At 43.8% G+C, this 22122-nt stretch overlaps 1 protein-coding gene across 1 annotated transcript in view; it reads left to right on the top strand.

Annotated features, from left to right (window-relative positions):
• The first annotated feature begins 13851 nt into the window (after positions 1-13851).
• Positions 13852-22122, top strand: part of ME3 (malic enzyme 3) — a 241663-nt gene continuing 233392 nt past the window's right edge. The window contains exons 1-2 of the mRNA XM_073569246.1: positions 13852-13963; positions 20186-20414. Coding sequence (XP_073425347.1) covers positions 20193-20414 — 222 coding nt within the window. The 5' untranslated portion in view covers positions 13852-13963; positions 20186-20192. The remainder of the gene's footprint in view (positions 13964-20185; positions 20415-22122) is intronic.

Genomic DNA, 22122 nt, shown 5'->3' with positions numbered 1-22122 from the left:
TGCTCAGGTGCTCACCATTCAATAACAGCTGTGCGGTCTGTCTCTATACTATGTATGCGCTTATTTGACATCTTGAGGTTCACCACTGAATTTTATCATTGGCGGGGTGCTGAAGGGGGACAGTGGCCTCTCATACTTTCTGGTTCCTCCAGAACCACCCTATTCTTACTCATATGTTTCCCACAATGTTTACTATTATCATGTTCCTACATACATACGGACATGCTGCCTTTTTTCCCTATGTGTCCCCTGAAGAAGCCAAAAGGGCGAAACCCTATCTCAGGCAGATTGCTTAGCATACAGTTTTGTTTTCCAAAATTGAACTATACTGATGTGCCGACTATCCTATGCTCTTTTGTGAGTATACTAATTGCATTTTAAAATAAAAATTTGCTATTAATTTTGGCTACTCTGAACTATAGAGAATCACATAATTTTTTTTAGTACACCCACTCAGAGTAAAGCCTTTGTCCTACATCTATCTTAATGGCCGCTGCCTCATTAAAAAAAAAAACTGCCTGGACGAGCCATTAATTGAAAAGCTGGTGGTCTGTGAATTTTTATTAACATCGTTGAGACTGTGCCCTATTTTTCTACATGATATTCAGTTATCCGCACCTAACTATGCAAAAGCAATCTGCTCTAACTACATTTTTTATGCATTTTCCCCTTTACGGTGCATCTTTGATGCATAGAAATAATGGCCTATCCCTGGTGACCCAGTGGGATATAATCATAATGACCGAGTGAAATAACTTTTGCTCCAGGTTGTAAATGATCATACTGCATGTGATAGCATTATATCCCAGGCAGCATGGTTGATAATAGCATATTGTCCCTGGAGACCTAGTGGAATAGTGTTATTTGCCCAGTTGCAGAGTTGGACACTGGTATGTTCCTGGTGAGTGACACAGTGTAACAGTGCCATGTTTCTGGATGCTTATTGATGGGAGATCTTAGAAGTGGTGACCTAGGGTTATTTGTCCTGTCCCGGGTAAGTGAATGAAGTGACACAATCTGACGCTATTCTCAGTGGGATATAGCTGGGGACTGTAGAATAAATCATGAACAGGGTCAGATGAAAGTTATGTATTGGGATATCACCCTGGTCCTGGTGAGCTAGTCTTTTATTATATTTTCTCTGGAGCTTAGACTGGGTGCACACTGAGCGTTCTTGCGGCATTTTTTCTTAATTCAAAAACGCTATGGAATCCTCATGCCAGCTAATTCAATGAAAATCCTGTTGTGCTGTGCACATGATCAGTAATTTTCCCTTCTGGAATTGTGCTGATTTTAAATCCCCAGCATGTCAGTTCTTTGTGTGTGTTTTTGCTGCGTTTTTCTCTTTTACCCATTGATTTCAATTGAGTCAATCAAATACACAGCAAAACGCAGGTATAAAAATGTTTGCGGATTTGCTGAGTTTTGCTTGCGTTTTTACGGACGTCAAATCGGGTGTTTCCCACGCTGTCATCTGTGCAGTAACCTTACCGCCGGTCAGAGCACTGCGGGCTCACGCTGTCATAAGTCAGCGTGACCCCGCAGCTGTGACTGTGACCGGTGGTAAAAAGCTTACCTCCGGTCACAGGCGCCGGCTGATGAGAGAATACTACTCTCATCAGCCTACTCCTGCAATTTTTTTTCTCATACCCATTGACTTGCATCGGCGAGCCTCATCCGATATACGAGGCCACTCGCAGCATGCTACGATTTTTTTCTCAGTCCGAATTTAGCTGAGGAAGAAAAAATCACAGATGAGAGGGGACTTATAGATTAACATTGGTCAGAGCGCAATTGGATTTTTTATCATCCATTTTTCTCGCAGATGAGTTTGAGCCCTAATAACCCCACGCGCGTCACTGCACACTGAGTTCTACCAGTTGCTGTTTGGTTACAGCCTATGTAGGTTCATTCTGTGAATGCTCCTACATAGGCTGGTGACAACGTGGGACATCGCTTTAACCCTTGGAGTACCGTCAGACCTGGGGTGAGTATACTGAGTTAATTTAAATGATTAAAGAATATGTTTGTATCCATTGAACTAGTCTTGTAGTCTTGTTGTAGCACTAGTGACCAAGTGATTTGGCATCCCATGTAAGCACAAGTCCTTGTAGGGGACCTTGTGCTATGAGGAGCCATTGCTTTGGTTCGAAAATCTGCAAGATAACTTTGGAGAAAACATTTTTCATGCTCATATGCAAAAGAGGTACTCGGAGCATGGTGTGAAGGTCTACGCAGCCCAGACCATCATTCCTTCCACAGTTTTGCCAGAACTGTGGGAAGAAATGTTTTCTCAGTAGCACGATCACAAGGACCAGTGCTTACTTTGATACCGCTTTTGGACCTGATAGACGCAAGGTTTTGGACCGTAGCGCAAAATCTATAAATGTGCCACTTTTAATTCTGATATCTTCTTATGTAACAAAGGCATCTCTGGGTTCAGAGTTCATATGCAGTTTCTCAATGGCTACATCTATAATAATTCCCCTAAGCAAAATAAAGCAAGATACATTTTTAAGGCTGCAAAGTAAATGGCTGTCTTGCTTGACAGCTGTTTTGGTACAGCCATCCTCGACAGGCAGCAAAGGACAAACATGTCAAATGTTGTCACTGAAAGGATTTGCATTTCTCCTACAAGGAGTTTCCGGTACATAGTTATCTCTTCTCCCCCACATTAAAAGTGTTTATTACACATTCTGTTTCTTTCATAGGATCCTGAGGGATGGAGACTCTGTCCGCATTTGCTCCATGGTTTCCATTTTTAACAAACACATGATGCGATGCCGGAGCCTTTACACAGTGTATGCCATGGGTGCCCAACGGACCTCATTAAATTGGTTTCGTCTTATACAGAGCTGTTCTGCCCGGACAATACAGACAGAGGCTCTGACATCAGTGTGAAGATGGAGCAAAGTTAACTATTATGCTATGTGAGCATTGTTCATAGTCACCTCGCAGCTCAAAAATGGCTACTACAAATTCACTTGGCGCAAGCTACTCCATTTCCCAGAGCCCAGTGGTTGCCCTGGTCTTTTCTTTTTGACCCCTATACAGGGACCTGGACTTATACAGGGGACCCTGGGCAACAGCCACAGAGTAAGCTGCTTTTCAGTGGCACAGGCCTGCAAGTAGTACGTCAAGTTAGGGATTAAATTGTGAGGCTATTGGGTAGTCAAAAGTCAAGATGAGGTCAAAGAACAGGAAAATCAGATCAGGAACACAGTACAGCAGTATACACCAGGAGAGCAAAACTATTTAATTATAGAATTACAGTGGGGGAGATAAGTATTTGATCCCTTGCTGATTTTGTAAGTTTGCCCACTGACAAAGACATGAACAGTCTATAATTTCAATGGTAGGTTAATTTTTAACATTGAGAGACAGAATATCAAAAATAAAATCCAGAAAATCCATTGTATCAATTATACAAATTTATTTGCATTTTGCAGTGAGAAATAAGTATTTGATCCCTCTGGGCAAACAAGACTTAATACTTGGTGGGCAAAACCCTTGTTGGCAAGCACAGCAGTCAGATGTTTTCTGTAGTTGATGATGAGGTTTGCGCACATGTCAGGAGGGATTTTGCTCCTCTCCTCTTTACAGATCATCTCTTAATCATTAAGATTTTGTGGCTTTCTCTTGGTAACTCGGAGCTTCAACTCCCTCCATAAGTTTCCATGGGATTAAGGTCTGGAGACTGACTAGGCCACTCCATGACCTTAATGTGCTTCTTTTTGAGCCACTCCTTTGTTGCCTTGGCTGTATGTTTTGGGTCATTGTCTTGCTGGAACACCCAGCCACGACCCATTTTTAATGTCCTGGCGGAGGGAAGGAGGTTGTCACTCAGGATTTTATGGTACATGGCTCCATCCATTCTCCTATTGATGCAGTGAAGTAGTCCTGTGCCCTTAGCAGAGAAACACCCCCAAAACATAATGTTTCCACCTCCATGCTTGACAGTGGGGATGGTGTTCTTTGGGTCATAGGCAGCATTTCTCTTCCTCAAACACGATGCGTTGCCTTAATGCCAGAGCTCAACTTTTGCCTCATCTGACCACAGCACCTTCTCCCAATCACTCACAGAATCATCCAGGTGTTCAATGCTAAACTTAAAAGACAGGCCTGCATATGTGCCTTCTTGAGCAGGGGGACCTTGCTAGCACTGCAGGATTTTAAACCTTTATGGCGTAATGTGTTAGCAATGGTTTTCTTGGTGACTGTGGTCTCATCTGCCTAGAGATCATTAACAAGTTCCCCCCCGTGTAGTTTTAGGCTGATCTCTCACCTTCCTCATGATCAAGGATATCCCCCAAGGTGAGATTTTGCATGGTGCCTCAGATCGATGTCGATTGACAGTCATTTTGTATTTCTTCCATTTTCTTACTATTGTACCAACAGTTGTCTCCTTCTCACGCAGCGCCTTACGTATGGTTTTGTAGCCCAATACAGCTTTGTGCTGGTCTATGATTTTGTCCCTGACATCCATAGAAAGCTCTTTGGTCTTGCCCATGATGTAGAGGTTAGAGTCTGACTGATTAATTGAGTCTGTAGACAGGAGTCTTTTATAAAGTTGACTATGTAAGACAGCTGTCTTTAATGCAGGTAACGATCCTACAAAATGAAATTAGGAAACTATATTGACAAAATAGACAAATCGTTATTAAATACAATGATACATAATAAAACATACACATTTATGCAGGTAACGAGTTGATTGGGAGCATCTAACTGGCCTGCAAGAGCCAGAACTCTTAATGGTTGGTAGGGGATCAAATACTTATTTCTCACTACAAAATGCAAATAAATTTATATAATTGACACAGTACAATATGATTTTCTGGATTTTATTTTTGATATTCTGTCTCTCAATGTTAACATTAACCTACCCTTTAAATTATAGACTGTCTTTGTCACTGAGGCTAAAATCCCAGCAGGGCTGAACTGCCGTGACCTCAGCATCGTGGGAAAAAGTCAGTGATTTGATCACCTCCTTCCACTATCATGCCTATGTCTCTGACCCTCCAGTCATTTGCTGCAGACCCAGGGACTGCCCTGGAGTGGTACCTGGTAACTACCTGCAGCCAAGCCTAACCTCACCATCAAAGGCTCTAGTGAATATCAGGTAGTCACTTGGTTACACCCTTTCAGGGTAAGCCTGGCCTGTGGCGCAGTGGGTCACCACTCACCATTGTTATACTGAGTCAATAGTGAGGACTGTTGGAGTGGGTGCTGACAGCACCTCCACTATATTTAATGTATATGCAACATAAAGATGTAGATACAATGGAATCAGAACATGTGGCCAACCTTACTGGCAGCCCTTTAAATCCAGGATTATCATGCTGGATTGGATTCGGGACAACTAGAAAGCAAGGGTGTGACCTATAATAGGGGCCACTCCCATGCACATTTTTAGCACCACACTTTGCAGATTGCATGGAGATAATACCTAAAAGTTGACAAATATGTCAATGTTGACATGCACCTGCATTCATTGGTGTGCAAGGAGGCCTCCTACAGCCTGAGGCATTTAGAGAATAAATGAAGAACATATAAAGCTTAGATATTCTAATAAATATATGGATATATCCACAAATAAGTCACAGGTATGCGGGATGCAGTGACGAGCAGAAGGCAGAATGTGGCGCCCCCAGGGGTATGGTCACCACAGTGGCTTTGCCTTCCTCCAGGGGAGGGTAATGCCAGGCTTGGAGGCAATGATGGGTCTCTCTCGCAGTCAGTCTATGCATGCAACACAGTTCCACTCCAGGCCAGCAGGGGGAAATCTGAACCGGGATTAAGGGGAGGAGTGCTCTCTGAGGGCCAAGAGGAAGGAGTGGTTAGTTAGTCTGCGGAGGGTGAAGTGTGCAGACGTGTGGAAGGAGCGCTGAGATAGAGGGCAGAGGACGAGCTCATCTCGGGAGAGACCGCATGAACTGGAGCCTGGTCTCCACGGTTGTACGGATACTAACGGTCCTGCAACAGACACCAGAGGAGTAGGAGGCTGTAAATGCCCTACTCCCATCTAAGACTTGAGGGCACAACAGCAGCTTGAATAGTGAGCCAGGACTCAGGAGAGAGGAGTCCCCGAGATAGGCTACAGCTGTCTGCCGTGCAAGTGAGGCTCTTGAGAACATCTGTCAGGAGGAACTCCAGTGTAACTCAGTACTACGAGATCTTCACACTTAAAAGCGCTAGTAAGGAGACTGCACAGCCCATCTGCTGAGAGAAAATCCATGAATTGCTTCCAGGCTAGCCTACTCAAATACCATCTGTAATCAGTACCTGGACTGCAGTTATCAAGTAAAGGTACAGAAATTGCACCCCGCTGTGTCTTGTCTGCTTCCTACCTTTCCGGCACCGCTACATCCCCGTGCCAACCACATCTACACTGCCCTGGGACTATAGCTTCACCTGTGGGGAGCTTTTACATCTTTGCTGCACCATACCATCAGTCCCAGCGGATCTGCATGCAGCGTCGGCTTAACACCTCCCTTGCCGAGCACCACAGGTGGCGTCACGAACTATTCATCTAACTACATTCCACCATTCACATCCTCCTATTACTTGGGCGCCCAGGGCCACGGTCCGGGTCACTGCTGCTGTGACACATCCCACTGATACCGGCCCGGTACCGAGTACCCCACAGCCCTGGGAGGGCGACCCAACTTCAAGAGTTAAAGGGTTTATTAAAGGGGATACTCCACGCAGGGAGAGAAAGAGTTACGAGGGGAGTAAAATGGAGCATTGCAACAGGGTAATAACGAATGTTTATGAAACGGTAAACTTATCAGTCTGATGGTTTCTGGGCAGGGGAACCTTGTAATCCCATGGTGGCGCCGCAAGTAGTGTTGAGCTTTCCGATACCGTATCGGGTATCGGCCGATATTTGCCGTATCGGAAATCCGATAAGGATTCCAATATTTTTTTTTATATCGGATACCGGAATCGGAAGTCCCAAATTGAACAGAGCCACTTTTGTGGCTCTGATTGGCTGCCGAAATGACGTCATCATGATGCGCGGTTTGTGCGCATCATGATGCGCCGTCACTTCGGGCCTTCCGGGTGGTCTGTACCGGCCTGCCGGGGGGCTGTGCAGGGTCCGGGGGGTTGGTGCCGGCCTGCCGGGGGGCTGTGCAGGCTCCGGGGGGTCGGTGCCGGCCTGCCGGGGGGCTGTGCAGGCTCCGGGGGTCTGTGCAGGCATCGTCCGATGGGACTACAAGTCCCATCGGGCGATGCCTGCTACCATGACGGTGATTGACACATTTGCCAATGATGGGAAAGTAGTAGTCCCATCATCCGGCCTATGTGTTGAATGTAAAAAAGAAAAAAAAATTACATACATACTACATACATACATGCTACATACATACATACTACATACATGCTACATACATGCTACATACTACATACATACTACATACATGCTACATACATACTACATACATACTACATGCTACATACATGCTACATACATGCTACATACTACATACATACGTGCTACATACATACTACATACATGCTATATACATGCTACATACATACTACATACATGCTACATACTACATACATGCTACATACATACTACATACATGCTACATACATACTACATACATGCTACATACATACTACATACATACTACATATATAAGAAAAAGAACAAAGTAAGGAGAAACAGCGAAATTACACTATATTAAAATAATAATGTGAATAAACGATAATATATCGCTGGCGAGTGTTGGACTGTTAGTAGGACAGTCGTGTTGAAAACACCAAACTTACAGAAAAAAACGACCAAAAGTCCCAGAAAAGTAATGTATTTATTGAGTCATTATAAAAAATTATTAAAAAAACATTCCATTAAAATATATAATACATATACTGAACAAAAAAGAGGGGTTATGCTACCCAGATATGAGGCATATAATATATATGACAAAAATGTGTAAAGATAAGTGGTGATTAAACAAAATAAATATTGATATTTATAAAAAATAATAATAAACAATAAACAATATAAAGTGCACAGACACCAAAAAGTATATACCATAAACCATAAACATAAGTGTAAACCGCTACCACTGTAAACCTGTATATATCACAATATACCAATATAGTGCATCTGTGTGGTAACGCTGAAAAGAGGACACAATATGTGTCACCGTGAATTGAGGTATCTACCGACCAGGAAAGGGAAAAATTGTGCAGAAATAATAAAAATATGTGAAAATAACATACAACCTCTCCTGGTCTCCTGGGAAAGCAACCCGGTCCCGACGCGCGTTTCGGCGCTAAGCCTTCATCAGGGGCTTGATGAAGGCTTAGCGCCGAAACGCGCGTCGGGACCGGGTTGCTTTCCCAGGAGACCAGGAGAGGTTGTATGTTATTTTCACATATTTTTATTATTTCTGCACAATTTTTCCCTTTCCTGGTCGGTAGATACCTCAATTCACGGTGACACATATTGTGTCCTCTTTTCAGCGTTACCACACAGAGGCACTATATTGGTATATTGTGATATATACAGCTTTACAGTGGTAGCGGTTTACACTTATGTTTATGGTTTATGGTATATACTTTTTGGTGTCTGTGCACTTTATATTGCTTATTGTTTATTATTATTTTTTATAAATATCAATATTTATTTTGTTTAATCACCACTTATCTTTACACATTTTTGTCATATATATTATATGCCTCATATCTGGGTAGCATAACCCCTCTTTTTTGTTCAGTATATGTATTATATATTTTAATGGAATGGTTTTTTAATAATTTTTTATAATGACTCAATAAATACATTACTTTTCTGGGACTTTTGGTCGTTTTTTTCTGTAAGTTTGATACATACTACATACATGCTACATACATACTACATACATACTACATGCATGCAACATACATATATACTACATACAATACATTCATAAAATACATACATATAGACATACAGTACATATAACATAGAGTACATACTTACCATCACTTGTCACATTGTTCCCCGAAGCCATTGTCGTCTGAGGATTAAAAATTAAAATATCAAACCACAAATATACTCACCCTTGATCCGCAGAATTCCACATATGTCCCACGACGATTTTGTGTGGAGAACAGCAGCATCAGCTGATGCTACCGTTCTCTACGAGCGCCAGGAATCCAATGACGGAAGGTAGATATCCTTCCGCACTGTATTCCTCCGCCACTGTAAAAAAAAGTCCCTAGTCTCATTTTATGGCACTTTGCCATAAAGTGAGACACGGGCCTTTTTTTTTTACAGTGGTTACCTGGCGCTCGTAGAGAACGGCAGCATCAGCTGATGCTGCTGTTCTCCACACAAAATCATCGTGGGACATACGTGGAATTCTGCGGATCAAGGGTGAGTATATTTGTGGTTTGTTATTTTAATTTTTAATCCTCAGACGACAATGGCTTCGGGGAACAATGTGACAAGTGATGGTAAGTATGTACTCTATGTTATATGTACTGTATGTATTGTATGAGTGTATTGTATGTAGTATATATGTATGTTGCATGCATGTAGTATGTATGTATGTAGTATGTATGTAGCATGTATGTAGTATGTAGCATGTATGTAGTATGTAGCATGTATGTAGCATGTAGCATGTATGTAGCATGTATGTAGTATGTATGTAGCATGTATGTAGCATGTATGTAGTATGTATGTAGCATGTAATATGTATGTAGCATGTATGTAGTATGTATGTAGCATGTATGTAGCATGTATGTAGTATGTAGCATGTATGTAGCATGTATGTATGTAGTATGTATGTAATTTTTTTTTTTTTTTTTTACATTCAACACATTATCCGGATGATGGGACTACTACTGTCCCATCATTGGCAAATGTGTCAATCACCGTCATGGTAGCAGGCATCGCCCGATGGGACTTGTAGTCCCATCGGACGATGGCACCGACCCCCGGAGCCTGCACAGACCCCCGGGGAGTCGGCACAGCCCCCCGGCAGGCCGGCACAGCCCCCCGGCAGGCCGGCACCGACCCCCGGAGCCGGCACAGACCCCCGGGGAGTCGGCACAGACACCCGGCAAGCCGGCACAGCCCCCCGGCAGGCCGGCACCGACCCCCAGAAGGCCCGTACAGACCCTCGAAAGGCTGTACATGGGAAAAAAAGGGTATTTCTAATTCCGATACCGGAAGTCCCATAGACTTGAATGGGACTTCCAGTATCGGAATCGGCGATACCGATACTTTTTTTTTAGATCGGCCGATCCATTCCGATCCGATATTTTCAAGTATCGGCTGGTATCGCTCAACTCTAGTCGCAAGTGACACGTGACGTCTCTGGCCTGATCCTGAAGAAAGTTGAGGCACTGCCTCCTGACGGAAGTGGTATATCCTGGTTCTCTGCGTTCCCAGAGAGACATCCGTGGTGTGAAGTAGTCTGTGGCACCGCCGGAGTGTGACTCAGTTCAGTGGCGTAGGTGAAGCGACCCGGCTCTATATGATTCACCTGGTCAGACTTAGGTCGCGCAGCAATCAACGGAACGGTGCAGGACGAATTCTCGGTGACAGGAGTGAGTGGGCACATGCGTATGAGTTGCTCACAGTGAGTGTGCGCACGGGCTGTGGAGCTGTAGCGCGGGCCTGGATTATTGCGCAGCTCCACGGAGATTGAATCAACCTTCTCCTGCTGCGCACTCTTTCTTTCCGCCAAGTGTCCCGCTTTCCAGCGCACAGTCTCTTTTATCTCTGTCACACCCCCTACAGTCGAGTGCAAAGGCCCGTCAGAGTCAGAAAACTTTCCCCCCGGCAACAATGGTGACAGCCCCAATAGTTCCGGAACCGACGCGAAAGAGGAACCACCGGTCCAGTCCATCTTCCTACACTTGTTTTACAAAAAAGTACAAAAAAAAATTTATTTATATAAAAATCACACAACGACAAATAACAGAGAAAGCAAATCCCCGGTGCAACAGTTAGGTACAATAATAAGATGGGTAGGAGGTTTACTGCACTTTACTTTTGTGTGGCAACATTACCTGTTGTATCCTGAATGTTGCTTTTATGTTCTCTCTTTTAGGCTATGTACCCACGTATGCAGAAAAAAACGGACTCCTTCCCAGGAAAAACGTGTTTTTTTTGCGCGTTTTTTACAGCGATTTTTTTGCACGTTTTTTGCACGTTTTTTACAGGAGCATCCTCCTGCTCATAAAATATAGTTAGAAATGCAGATTTTTCCGCGAAATTAATGAGCATGCTGCATTTTTTACCGCGATGCGTTTTTTTCGCGGTAAAAAACGCATCAATGTGCACAAAAGGTGCGGAATTCATTAAATTGAATGGGATGCTTCTTGTATGCGATTTTGAAGCGTTTTTACCGGGAAAAACCCTTAAAAAAAGTGAAAAAAAACACTTACGTGGGTACACAGCCTTATGCTTTTTTCACCCCATTCATTTAAATGGCTGAAAAAGTTACAAAAACACAAAGAAATGACGCGCTGCAGGTCTGAACCTGCTTCGAATTTGCAAGGAAAATATACAGTGTGTACATGAGACTTCAGAAATGTTATTCACTTTGCTGGGACAGTAAACTGTTGTGGGAAAAAAAACACAGGGAAAAAAAACACGGGAAAAAAAACACAGGAAAAATGCAACGTGTGAACATACCCGAAAACCACATGCAAAACTGTTTGAACTAGAAAAAAAAAAAATATCGAGATGATGTAATCGCTTATTTGTTAATTTATTGCTGCCTTTTCAAAAAATGGAATAAAAATATATCACAAAGTCATAAGGATAAAAACAACAGCTCAGTCGAAAAATTTAAAAACAATAGTAATAGAAGAAAAAAATGGAAAAACAAAGATTTTCTATCAATCGCTCAAGGACCCGTATAAACCCGCAGCCAGTCCGGCCCCACGGAGTACCCCGCTTGGACCCTATTTACTTTTCGGACAATGCATTAATACCGGCGTTCTAGGTTTTGATAGTGTTTTGCTCTTCTATACAGTATTTGTAGTTCACAATATGGTAACCATAAGGCAAATTAGGAACATTTGTTGTAGGTAGCAGCCCCCGGACTCTGTGCTGGGATTGGAGGGGTAGAGGGGAGTGCTGGCTGCAGAATGGGACTCCAGATTCCGGTGCCCTATATCAGTCACACGCCCGGCCTGTCACTCAGACCATCTCAGCAAGTGCCAGAGAGACCCTGCTCAGGACAGATCCCAGCACAGTGCTCCTCTGACAGTCAAGGTAATGCATGGCATGTAGCAGGAACGTACGGCGAAACCACCAGCGATTAACCCCTAATTCACCAGACTCCTCTTTACTAACCTCTACTAGTCATTCAGTCTGGATGATGGTTAGATATCATCAGGAGAACTAAAGTAATCATTTTAATTACCAACCATTAAAATAAAGGAGTCCCACTTACAGGAATGTCTACAATTCAGCCAAAATTCTCTACGGTTCAGTAGTGTGGAAGAAGTTCTCCTGCTCTATTATAGGGAATCTGGCAGGGAAAAATATGGGGTGTAGATTGGCTGGGGGTCTGTGGATAACAATTAGAGGAGGTACCGTGGTTAGACATCAATACAATCCTATCAAAAATATATGTAAAAAATATAATATAGAAAATGAACATTTGTCATTTATGTTACTTGCTAAGGCCGGTTTCGCATTTGCATCTGTGTGCGCAGCGTATGATCCGCCTAGATCTGAATGCATCATTAACATGGTGTATGGCGGGACAGGCGCTTGCATGCGTTCGCTTGCGGATGCGTACGCGTGCGTCGTTTCGCGGTGTCCGGCAAACGCAACATGTTGCATTTTTTGAGGCATCAAAAATTCGTCAAATATGCGCAGGCACGCGCATGCGGAGGAGTGTGTAAATAAACGTATTACTGTCTATGGGAATGCATGCGTACGCAAGGACATGCATACGTATGCGTTCGATACGCATGCATTATTCAAAATACATATAGAAATCCCATTAGACACGCCCGGGGGTCAGTATTAGAGCGCTGGATGGATTTGCCCTAACTTCCATACCAATGATCCCTTTAAGATGGAAGATGTGCCTATGGGATGGAGGATGTGTGATGGTATATGGGCACGAGAGGGGGGATTCATTTCTGTCATGTGCTCTCTGCTCCTTTCTGGGGGGCAGACAATGGCTGGGAGCTTATGTTCCCGGGGATGCTAGATTTCTCTCACCATGTCAGTGTCTGCTGAGGTGTTTTCTGGAGTGGGAAAAATGTTGCTCATAGCAACCAATCACAGCTCAGCTTCTTTTAAACTGCTCTGGTGAAATGAAAGATGCTTCGTGATTGGTTGGTGATACACACACACACACACACACACACATTCAATTTTATATATAGAGATGTGTGTGTGTGTTTTCACAAAAAGCAATCAAAACTTCGAATGTCCCTCAGTTCATTCCAGTTCGCCAATAGAAAAAAAAAAACGAGGAAAATTTAAAAATAAAGTTACAGGTCTCAGAACTGCGTTTTTAGTGCATTTTTTTTCCATATAGGAGTCTGTGAGAAGCTTGAAAAAAATGCATGTAAAAAATGGAATTATAGATTTAAGTTGCAGGAATCCAAATAAAAAACCACCCATAAAAAAACTGCATCAAATACTATAAATTGCAATAATCAGAGGAGATTACTAGTGAGTACACCCTATGGTAAAATAAATGATGTCGTTAAAAATTATAAAACATCACGTAAAAAAAAAAAGGAAATTCGTCATACGGCCACGTCTATGGGAGAAATGGAGTATAAAATATGGTGAAAGGGCGAATATAAAAATAAAAAGGCTGTAGTGTTAGAATGGATTGTTCATGCTCTGCTCTACTCAATAAAGTTGTTTGAAAAAAAAAAAAAAGAAGCCTCCTTGTCTGTATCCTGATACAGAGCAGTGCATTAACTCCTGCCGTGCCGAGTGCAGCTGCTGCTGGTCCTTACAGGGAGCCTGGAGGTAAAGGATACAAAAGGGCGGACATGTCTGCAGGGCTTTGTCTTGCAGGGATACATTGTGTCCTGGTGCTTTCCTAGCAGTAGGTGAATGCAATGTGTATAATGGTTGTGCAGGTTGATACATGTATGGCTTCTTGGTAGGGGGGGAAGGAGTATTTGGAATATTTTGGGATTTTGACAGAAGTGAATGTCGCTTTTCATGTTTAAAACCCTTGCACGCCACGACCGTCCAAGATCGGATTTCAGATAATTGATGATTTCCTGCCTTATAATCACACATCAGGCTATATTTAGCGCCGGCGACTTACGCCATGGTATATATGTCTGTCCGTGTGTTATTTGCAGAGGCCCCGGTTTACAGGCGCAGGCTTAAGTATCTTGTTTACGAGGGGTCTCGTCTCCGGCAGACCCTTGCAGATGTTTCGTCAGATCATCCCGGTTCTGCGCCTATGGAATCTTTAATCACATTGCAAAGCCGCAGTTGATTATTTTTTTTTTCTTAGTACTTTAAGACATCTTAAAGGGACGGTCACATATGGACCCCCGTTTACCCACAACCTCCCCGAGTTCCTGCAGCAATGCGGCAAAACCTTTTAAAAAGATCGTAAAAAAAAATCGTTTTTTGTTTTGTTTATTTAAAGTTGCCGATAATTATTATTGCGGTTTTACAGTTATACCTGTTTTGGGGAAAGGTAGAGGAGAGGGCGGTGACAACCAATATGGCTGCCATTATAGCACCTGCAGGGGTTGTCACTCTACAGTCTTGGAAAGAAACATTAAGTAGATAACTTTGTTACTCGGGATACTTGGAAAGCTGAGTGACAACCTCTGTGGAAGGTATAATGTTATATCTATAATATCAGAATTGATGTGTGTGTATATATATCTACACACTAGATGGCTGCCTGATGCTATGGCATCGGGATGGCGGTAATGTCACGATGGTGTCAGGCTTTGCAGCGATGAGAATCTCTCCCCCCATGTGCTCACCCACCTATCCACTCTCTCTTTCCCCATGTGCTGACTTCTCCCGTCTGTGCTCTCTTTGACCTGTCTGCCCCATGTGCTCTCCCCCTTGTCTGCTGTCTCTCTCCTTCCTGTGCTGTGTTCTCCCCTCATGTGCTGTCCCGTTTGAGCTGTCTCCCCCCTGTGCTCTGTCTCTCTCACCCCTGTGTCTGACCGTGTACAGAACATACGACAGCTCCTGGGCAGGGGAGGAAGCAAAAGACAATACTGACATTACAGCAGGGGATCACAGAGGATACATTTTGTGAGGTAAAATATTATTTAAAAACAGTCAGTGAAATATTTTACCTCACAAAATGAATCCTCTGTGATCCCCTGCTGTAATGTCAGTATTGTCTTTTGCTTCCTCCCCCGCCCAGGAGATGTGGTATGCTCCGTAAACGTCAGACACAGACAACTTTTAAAATTAACTTTAGTTCGTGGGAAAACCCCTTTAATGTGACCGGCTTTCTCTGCCTGTAGACACGTCGCACATCTGCCGCCGGGATCAGTCGAATGATTCACTGCGCGGAATTTGCGTAGGTGCAGTGCGACTGTGTTCCGCTGGTAGTACTGCGCAAGAGGCTACGTGAGTGTGTGTGGTGCGTACGGCGTATAGAGTGTGTGTGTGGTGCAATGGTGTTCTGCTGGTGGTACCGCGTAATACGTAGGTAATTGCAGCAGTTTCCATATTGAGACACCCATCACTTGGGTGTCCCAATATGGCGGTCAGTGAACTTCCTCTGCTTGGAATTCTGGGATACGGTGACATCTGGACAGAACAGGAAATTAAAACATTACAAGGCAATTATATAATTAGATAATAGACGACAACTAAAGGACTTATTTGCTCCTGAAAGCACCGTATTGACTTGTGTGTGTATCTCTTTAAATCATCATGAGTTATTAATGAGATATTGGATAAGGCCACACACCTCTAAGCGGTATCCACACCCCCACACCCTTTAACTAATAGCTACGTAATGTTGCTGCTAAAACTGAAGCATGATCTTCAAAATAGCAATTGCCATTGGCTGCCACGTGTGGGGGCGTGGTTTCCATCATTATATGGTGACCCTCTTTAAAGGGGATCTCCATGTATAGTGTAAATCATAAAATTTTGGCAGCCTCAGCATGCATACTCTCCTTAAAGGGGATCTCCATGTATAATGTACAGTAAGTCTTATAATATCCTACTTCTTTGTATTATGACAAAACTTAAGATGTAAAATATGTTTTGGGGGTTGGAAGGTTCATATCGAAAAGGTTTTTTTTTGCCTTCACATGTTTATGGATGAAAATCTATCCGTAGTGGCCTGTATTGTGGGCTACCGGCATCCAGCATGGGGCGAGGGCTGCCGTCCGGACCTGGTGGCGTCTGGTTGTCATGGAGACGTCGCTGGGCTGTATTGCTGGATTATGTACACAGCTAATCTTTGTATGAAATGTTTACTCCACGGCGGAGATAAAAATCAAGGACAATTCACACATACAGAGGTCATAAAAGGCCGACGGTCCCGGCCATCGATCGAGGGGAGAAATATTGCAGATTATTGTGTGATCTGGAACATGAAATATTGAGGATTATTGCTCACAGAAAATGCTAATCTTCATTTATTTTTTACTAGCTGAAGAGCCCGACGTTGCCCGGGCATAGTAACTAACTGCTGTCCCGCTCTCTCCCTCCGCAGCCCCGCTCTCCACTTGCCGTCCTCTCTCCCTCCGCAGCCCCGCTCTCCATGCGCCATCCCGCTCTCTCCCTCCGCAGCCCCGCTCTATACTCGCCGTCCTCTCTCCCTCCGCAGCCCCGCTCTCCACTCGCCGTCCTCTCTCCCTCCGCAGCCCCGCTCTCCATGCGCCATCCCGCTCTCTCCCTCCGCAGCCCCGCTCTATACTCGCCGTCCTCTCTCCCTCCGCAGCCCCGCTCCCCACTCGCCGTCCTCTCTCCCTCCGCAGCCCCGCTCTCCATGCGCCATCCCGCTCTCTCCCTCCGCAGCCCCGCTCTATACTCGCCGTCCTCTCTCCCTCCGCAGCCCCGCTCTCCACTCGCCGTCCTCTCTCCCTCCGCAGCCCCGCTCTCCATGCGCCATCCCGCTCAATACCTCCGCAGCCCCGCTCTTCATCTGCTCTTCAACCACATCCCGTACTTCCCCTCTGCATCCCAGCTCTCCACCCACCAGTGGGTGGGGCTATGAGGAGTGGGCGTGGCTTAATACATACACACACATACACTCAGCTTTACATATACAGATTACATTCGTCATTTTTTGCAACCTTCTTTTCTAAAAATCGTCCTCAGTTTGTGCTGGCAATTGTGCAAATTTTATTTGTTACCGCCGGTTGTGGACAATTTTGTAAAACGGCTCCAGATAAGGTCTTACACCGAGGTCCGTTTTTCACGTACGTGATTTCCACAGATAGAACACATACCCATTAAAGTCTATGGGGGGCTGTTCACATGTTTGTGTTGTTTATTAGTTTTTTTTTTTTCAGACCTTGTGTCCACAATGGAAAAAAAAAAATTCTAAAGAAGAATCCGTCATGGATCACACTCGCTTTCATTCATATCAAATAATCCGTGAAAAAAAATGGACATTACACGGATGTTATCCAAGTGCTGCCTGTATTTTTAGTGTTAAATGGAACAAAACAGCTAAAAAAATATTTTATTTTTTTTTGCACATAAGAATATAAGGACACCACGCGGATAGTGTAAAAAAAAAAAGGGACACAAGGACCAAAAATGGCGGCAAATCTGATCCATTACACTGATTAAAAATGAATGACTAATGCCTAAATTATATTTATCTGCAAAGTAGCACTTTAGAAAAACTGAAAAAATGGGTCCGTACACCTGTTTGTATAAGTGCAATGTGTAGGAGTGCGTTCACACTGTTGCCATTTCGCAGACAGGACCTAAGATAAAAAAAAGAGCATATATCCTGCAGTAAGTATGTGAATCAAATAATACATGTAAATAATGTAGGGTACTTAGTTGACACTATTTTGCTCAAAAACGCATAAAAGCCATCCGAGTGCGACAAGGTGTATCCATTCGGGTTACTCTGTAAAAGTAGCACACTGCTTTCATACCGAGATGTTTACGACATGTTTGACCATAATATTTCGTGTTGAAAGTGAGGACCAGTAAAGCCCGTGAGGGGTCTGGTTGTTGCAGTTGTAGTAGGTAAGCCTACGCTGCGAAATTATCTGCGGATTTTTCCGCGCGGATTTAGCAAAATCCGCAGGTAAATCCGCTGGTCAAAAGACCTGCGGTTTATCTGCAGATTAGCCTGCGGTTTTGCCCTGTGGTTTCACACCTCTACAATGGAGCAGGTGGCAAACCGCAGCGGAATCCGAAGAAAGAAGTGACAAGTCAATTCTTTCTGCGGATTTGAAACCGCAGCAAATCCAAGCGGAAAATTACTGCAACTGGACTAAGGACCAGTCGGGGCTGTCGGCCAAACATTTGTTCTGCAGACGGGTATCTCACTTAATTCTCCCTTACCTATAAGTGCTCGACCCACTTGAGCGTTTTCAACAGAGAAAGGGGAGAAGGCCGCAACCAGACTTCTGTTGGCCGATATCGGTGGATTTGGCCGACAGTCTAATATGTGTGTGGGACCTCCTGACAGCATGCCCGATTTCGGGCTGTCAATCCTTATTTTTTTCTCTAGAGATAGGCTGCTGCTAGAGGAGTACGTCAGTGGCGCTCTCGTTGCCTTTGGCCAAGCGAGCGTTACTGTGTACGGGAGAGTCAGGTGAAATAGCTGCTGGCCAAACAATCGGTTGAACCATCCTTTGGCCGACAGCCATCTATTGAGTCTTGAGCCGCTTTGGTTTGTTAATTTAGGCCAGATGCCTCTTGGTAAACACTAGGATGTATAGACTCCTATACCAGAGCGCAGTCCTTGTGTCTGATTATTAGGGTTGGACATGGATCAATAATCCCAATATCAGCCCTTTCTTCAGAGAACTTCATAAGAGTCCAGAAGTGTGAGAATATCCTCCGAAGACTCTTATCTAGCTCAGTCTTCAGTGAGCCTCCAGTACTTATCTGCATGGACAATGCTCACTCAGACATAACAGCTATTCCTACTTGTACAAACAAAAGCTGATAGCTTTTTTATTTTAACATTTTTTCTTTGGGTAAAATGGGCAAATGTTCTTGTTCTTCACATTCAACAATCCCATGATCCCTTGTTAAAAAGGTCCGTTGATAATCAGCTGATCACAGGTTTCCACCTACTGGTATTTCCACCTATTGACTGTAATCTGTGGGAAAATCTGGTTGTAAGTGTTTAATTTTCCTGTAGCACCTCCGCAGGAGAAATAAAGTATTGCAGTCTCTGTTTAAATCGATGGGCTGTCTGTGTAGTATTGGACAGGATAATTCCCCCCGGAAAGAGAGATGCTCCTTGTATCTGCTCAGACCCAGAGATGAGGATCAGAAACAGATGACCTCCTTTCTGTTCAGAATTTTCCAATAGGGTGTATGAAAATGAGTTTTGTAAACTGGACAATGATTTTAGATCTACAGTGTGGGGTGGGTGTATTGCTGCTATACCAATGAGGCGGCTGACATGTTATCTGTACAGAACAGCTAATGCATGAATCTACAGTAAGGCCTAGTGGCCATTGGGAAAATTTGCAACGTGTCTGATTTTTAGATTTAAAGAGTTTGTCCACTTTTAATAAGGTGGGTCTCTAACTGTGTAAAATTACAAACTCGACAGGTACTTGCCCTCCCTGGGCAGAGCGCTGGCTCACCACCGCTGCGTCTGTCCTGATGTATGATGTGAACATCGCACATAACCAGTCACTGATCTCAGTTGTGTTGACCATCGACCTGGCGCTGTAGAAGTGATGTCACCGCTGCAGTTTTCAGCTCTTCTCTAGCAGATTGCATACTTTTCTGTGCCATAGGAGCAGCTCTTGCTGCCAGTGGCCCCTTAGAAAGAGTGAAGGGTCCAGGAATGCTGGAGGGGGGTTCCCTTGGCTTCTGCAGTAGAATGACTACTTGTCCCCCGTGTCTGCTAGTCTTCAGTATTTTCTACTTACTCCTGAGCCTTTAGAGACCTTGGAGGAGAGCTCCTGCTGTAGCCAGTTGCCTTTCAGCCTATTCCGATCTACAGTTTGTAAAAAGGAAGGGCAGAATCATTGATGTTCTATGACTCATCTAGAAGAGTTATTTTTTATATTTTTCTTTTTTTTTCAGATAAAATATGAACAGCCTGATCACTAGACACACAATGTCCATCGGAAGCCGAGTCTCCAGGTGCGTCCTGAAAACAGGATCGATGTTTCCCCTTGTCCGAGATCCTCACCGAGCTATATGGGAGATGGTGAGAGTGTGCCACTCGGGGCCTGCTGCTGTGCATCCGCCCAAGACTCCAACCATCAAAAAGAGGGGCTATGATATTACCAGAAACCCACACCTCAATAAGGTAAGTCAGCGCCTGTAGGTATATTTTGCCAGATCAATCTCTATTGATGGTGTCTTACTTCTTATCGATACTCATGGATAGATTGCAGTATTTAGCTCAGAGACTGTTTTAAGCCTCTATATTTAATTGTGTTGCTATTCACAGAAATCCTAACAATTGATGAGGAATTTAATCATTCACTAGTTTTCCATCTCTGGACAAAACTGATGTGATTTGCTTATTCTAGACCCTTAAGGGTGAAGCATGATGCAATAATTCAAAATCCTCCAATGAAAAATTCCCAATGTCTTGCTCCGCCCCTGAGGAGCTTGTAATAAATTTAACAGCTCAAATTTAAACTAGACATTCTTAATGTACACCACATTTGTGTTATCCTAGTTGATAAATCTGGTGCACGCTATATTTATACCATTTTTTTAGTTGATTTACTTTGGTCCACAAAATTACAACACTTTTTGGTGCAGTTTCGGAGGATGGGATCGCGATTTCGAACACAACCTTTTTTCCACCCTTGTCAAGTTTCCATAAAACATGTAATAAATGTGTCGCAAAGACACAAAATAAACCGAATTTGGGGGTCATGTAGATCAGCCCCAATGGATCCATTTGTCTTTTACAGGGTTATTCCCTAGACACAGGATTATAACATGACACGTCCCTGTGATCTGTCAAAACATTGTTTTAGGTTGGGGTGTTGAGTTTTGTGATATGTGAAGTCCAGATCGTTCTGCTCTCGCGTGGACCCCACACACGGGGTCATAACTAATTTTTTTTTCCTCACCCTGACTTTGGCCTGGAGTAATTAACACTCACACTATGTCCTTGAGAGGAGAAGTTTCCTTGCAGTAAGTTTACACTGTACACATGCCTGGAGCGTGAGCTGCTATTATAGCAATGCCGGGAATCTCGTACATCAGGAAAGACATTCCTATAGCTGAAAGTATGGAGCCTTATTAGATGGTATGGTAGCGAACTGCATAAATAGCCATTCCTAAATATCAGAGCAAAACCTGATGGTGTGCTGTTATTCGGCAGAGCGGCACCCTTAGGCCGGAGTCACACTGGCGAGGAATACGGGAGAGTGAGAGGCGCAAAAAGCACGCATTAGACACAGACCAATGATTCTCTATGGGGTCACTCGCACCAGGCATATATTTATCCTCAGTATCCTACGCTCCGTGCCACTCGCAGCATGCTGCAATTGTCAGCGTACTACGCCCGTAGTACGCCAATGCAAGTCTATGGGTGCGCAAAAAATACGGATTACACACGGACCACACATGTGACTTGCGAGAAATACGCACCAGGTGTCTTTAGAAACCCTGTCATAGGGCTCCATTATATGTCCATTTTGCAAGGCGGCGAGAAAATCTCACCATACGGATGCCATACGGATTACATACGGATGCTGACATGCGCAAAATACACGACCACACCTTGATTACGGATGACATACGGAGCACTATTTAGGGGTCTGTCATCCGTATTACGCATGTAAAATACTGACCGTATTTTGCGCAGGTTAGTGTGACTCCAGCCTTAGACTACTTTCACACTTGCTTTTGTTTTGCAGCGCGTTTTTCCTGCAAAAAAACGCATGGAAAAAACACATACAAGTGCTGCGTTTTTTTCAAGCATTTTTATGAGCATGCATGAAAAAAACGCAGCGTTTTTATGCGTTTGTATGCGTTTTTAGTGCGTTTTTACC

This window comes from Dendrobates tinctorius, unplaced genomic scaffold, assembly GCF_039654945.1.
Source record: "Dendrobates tinctorius isolate UK_male_01 unplaced genomic scaffold, ASM3965494v1 ptg000023l, whole genome shotgun sequence".
Classification (NCBI taxonomy): Eukaryota; Metazoa; Chordata; class Amphibia; order Anura; family Dendrobatidae; genus Dendrobates; species Dendrobates tinctorius.
This window is presented reverse-complemented; position numbering and strand designations above follow the sequence as displayed.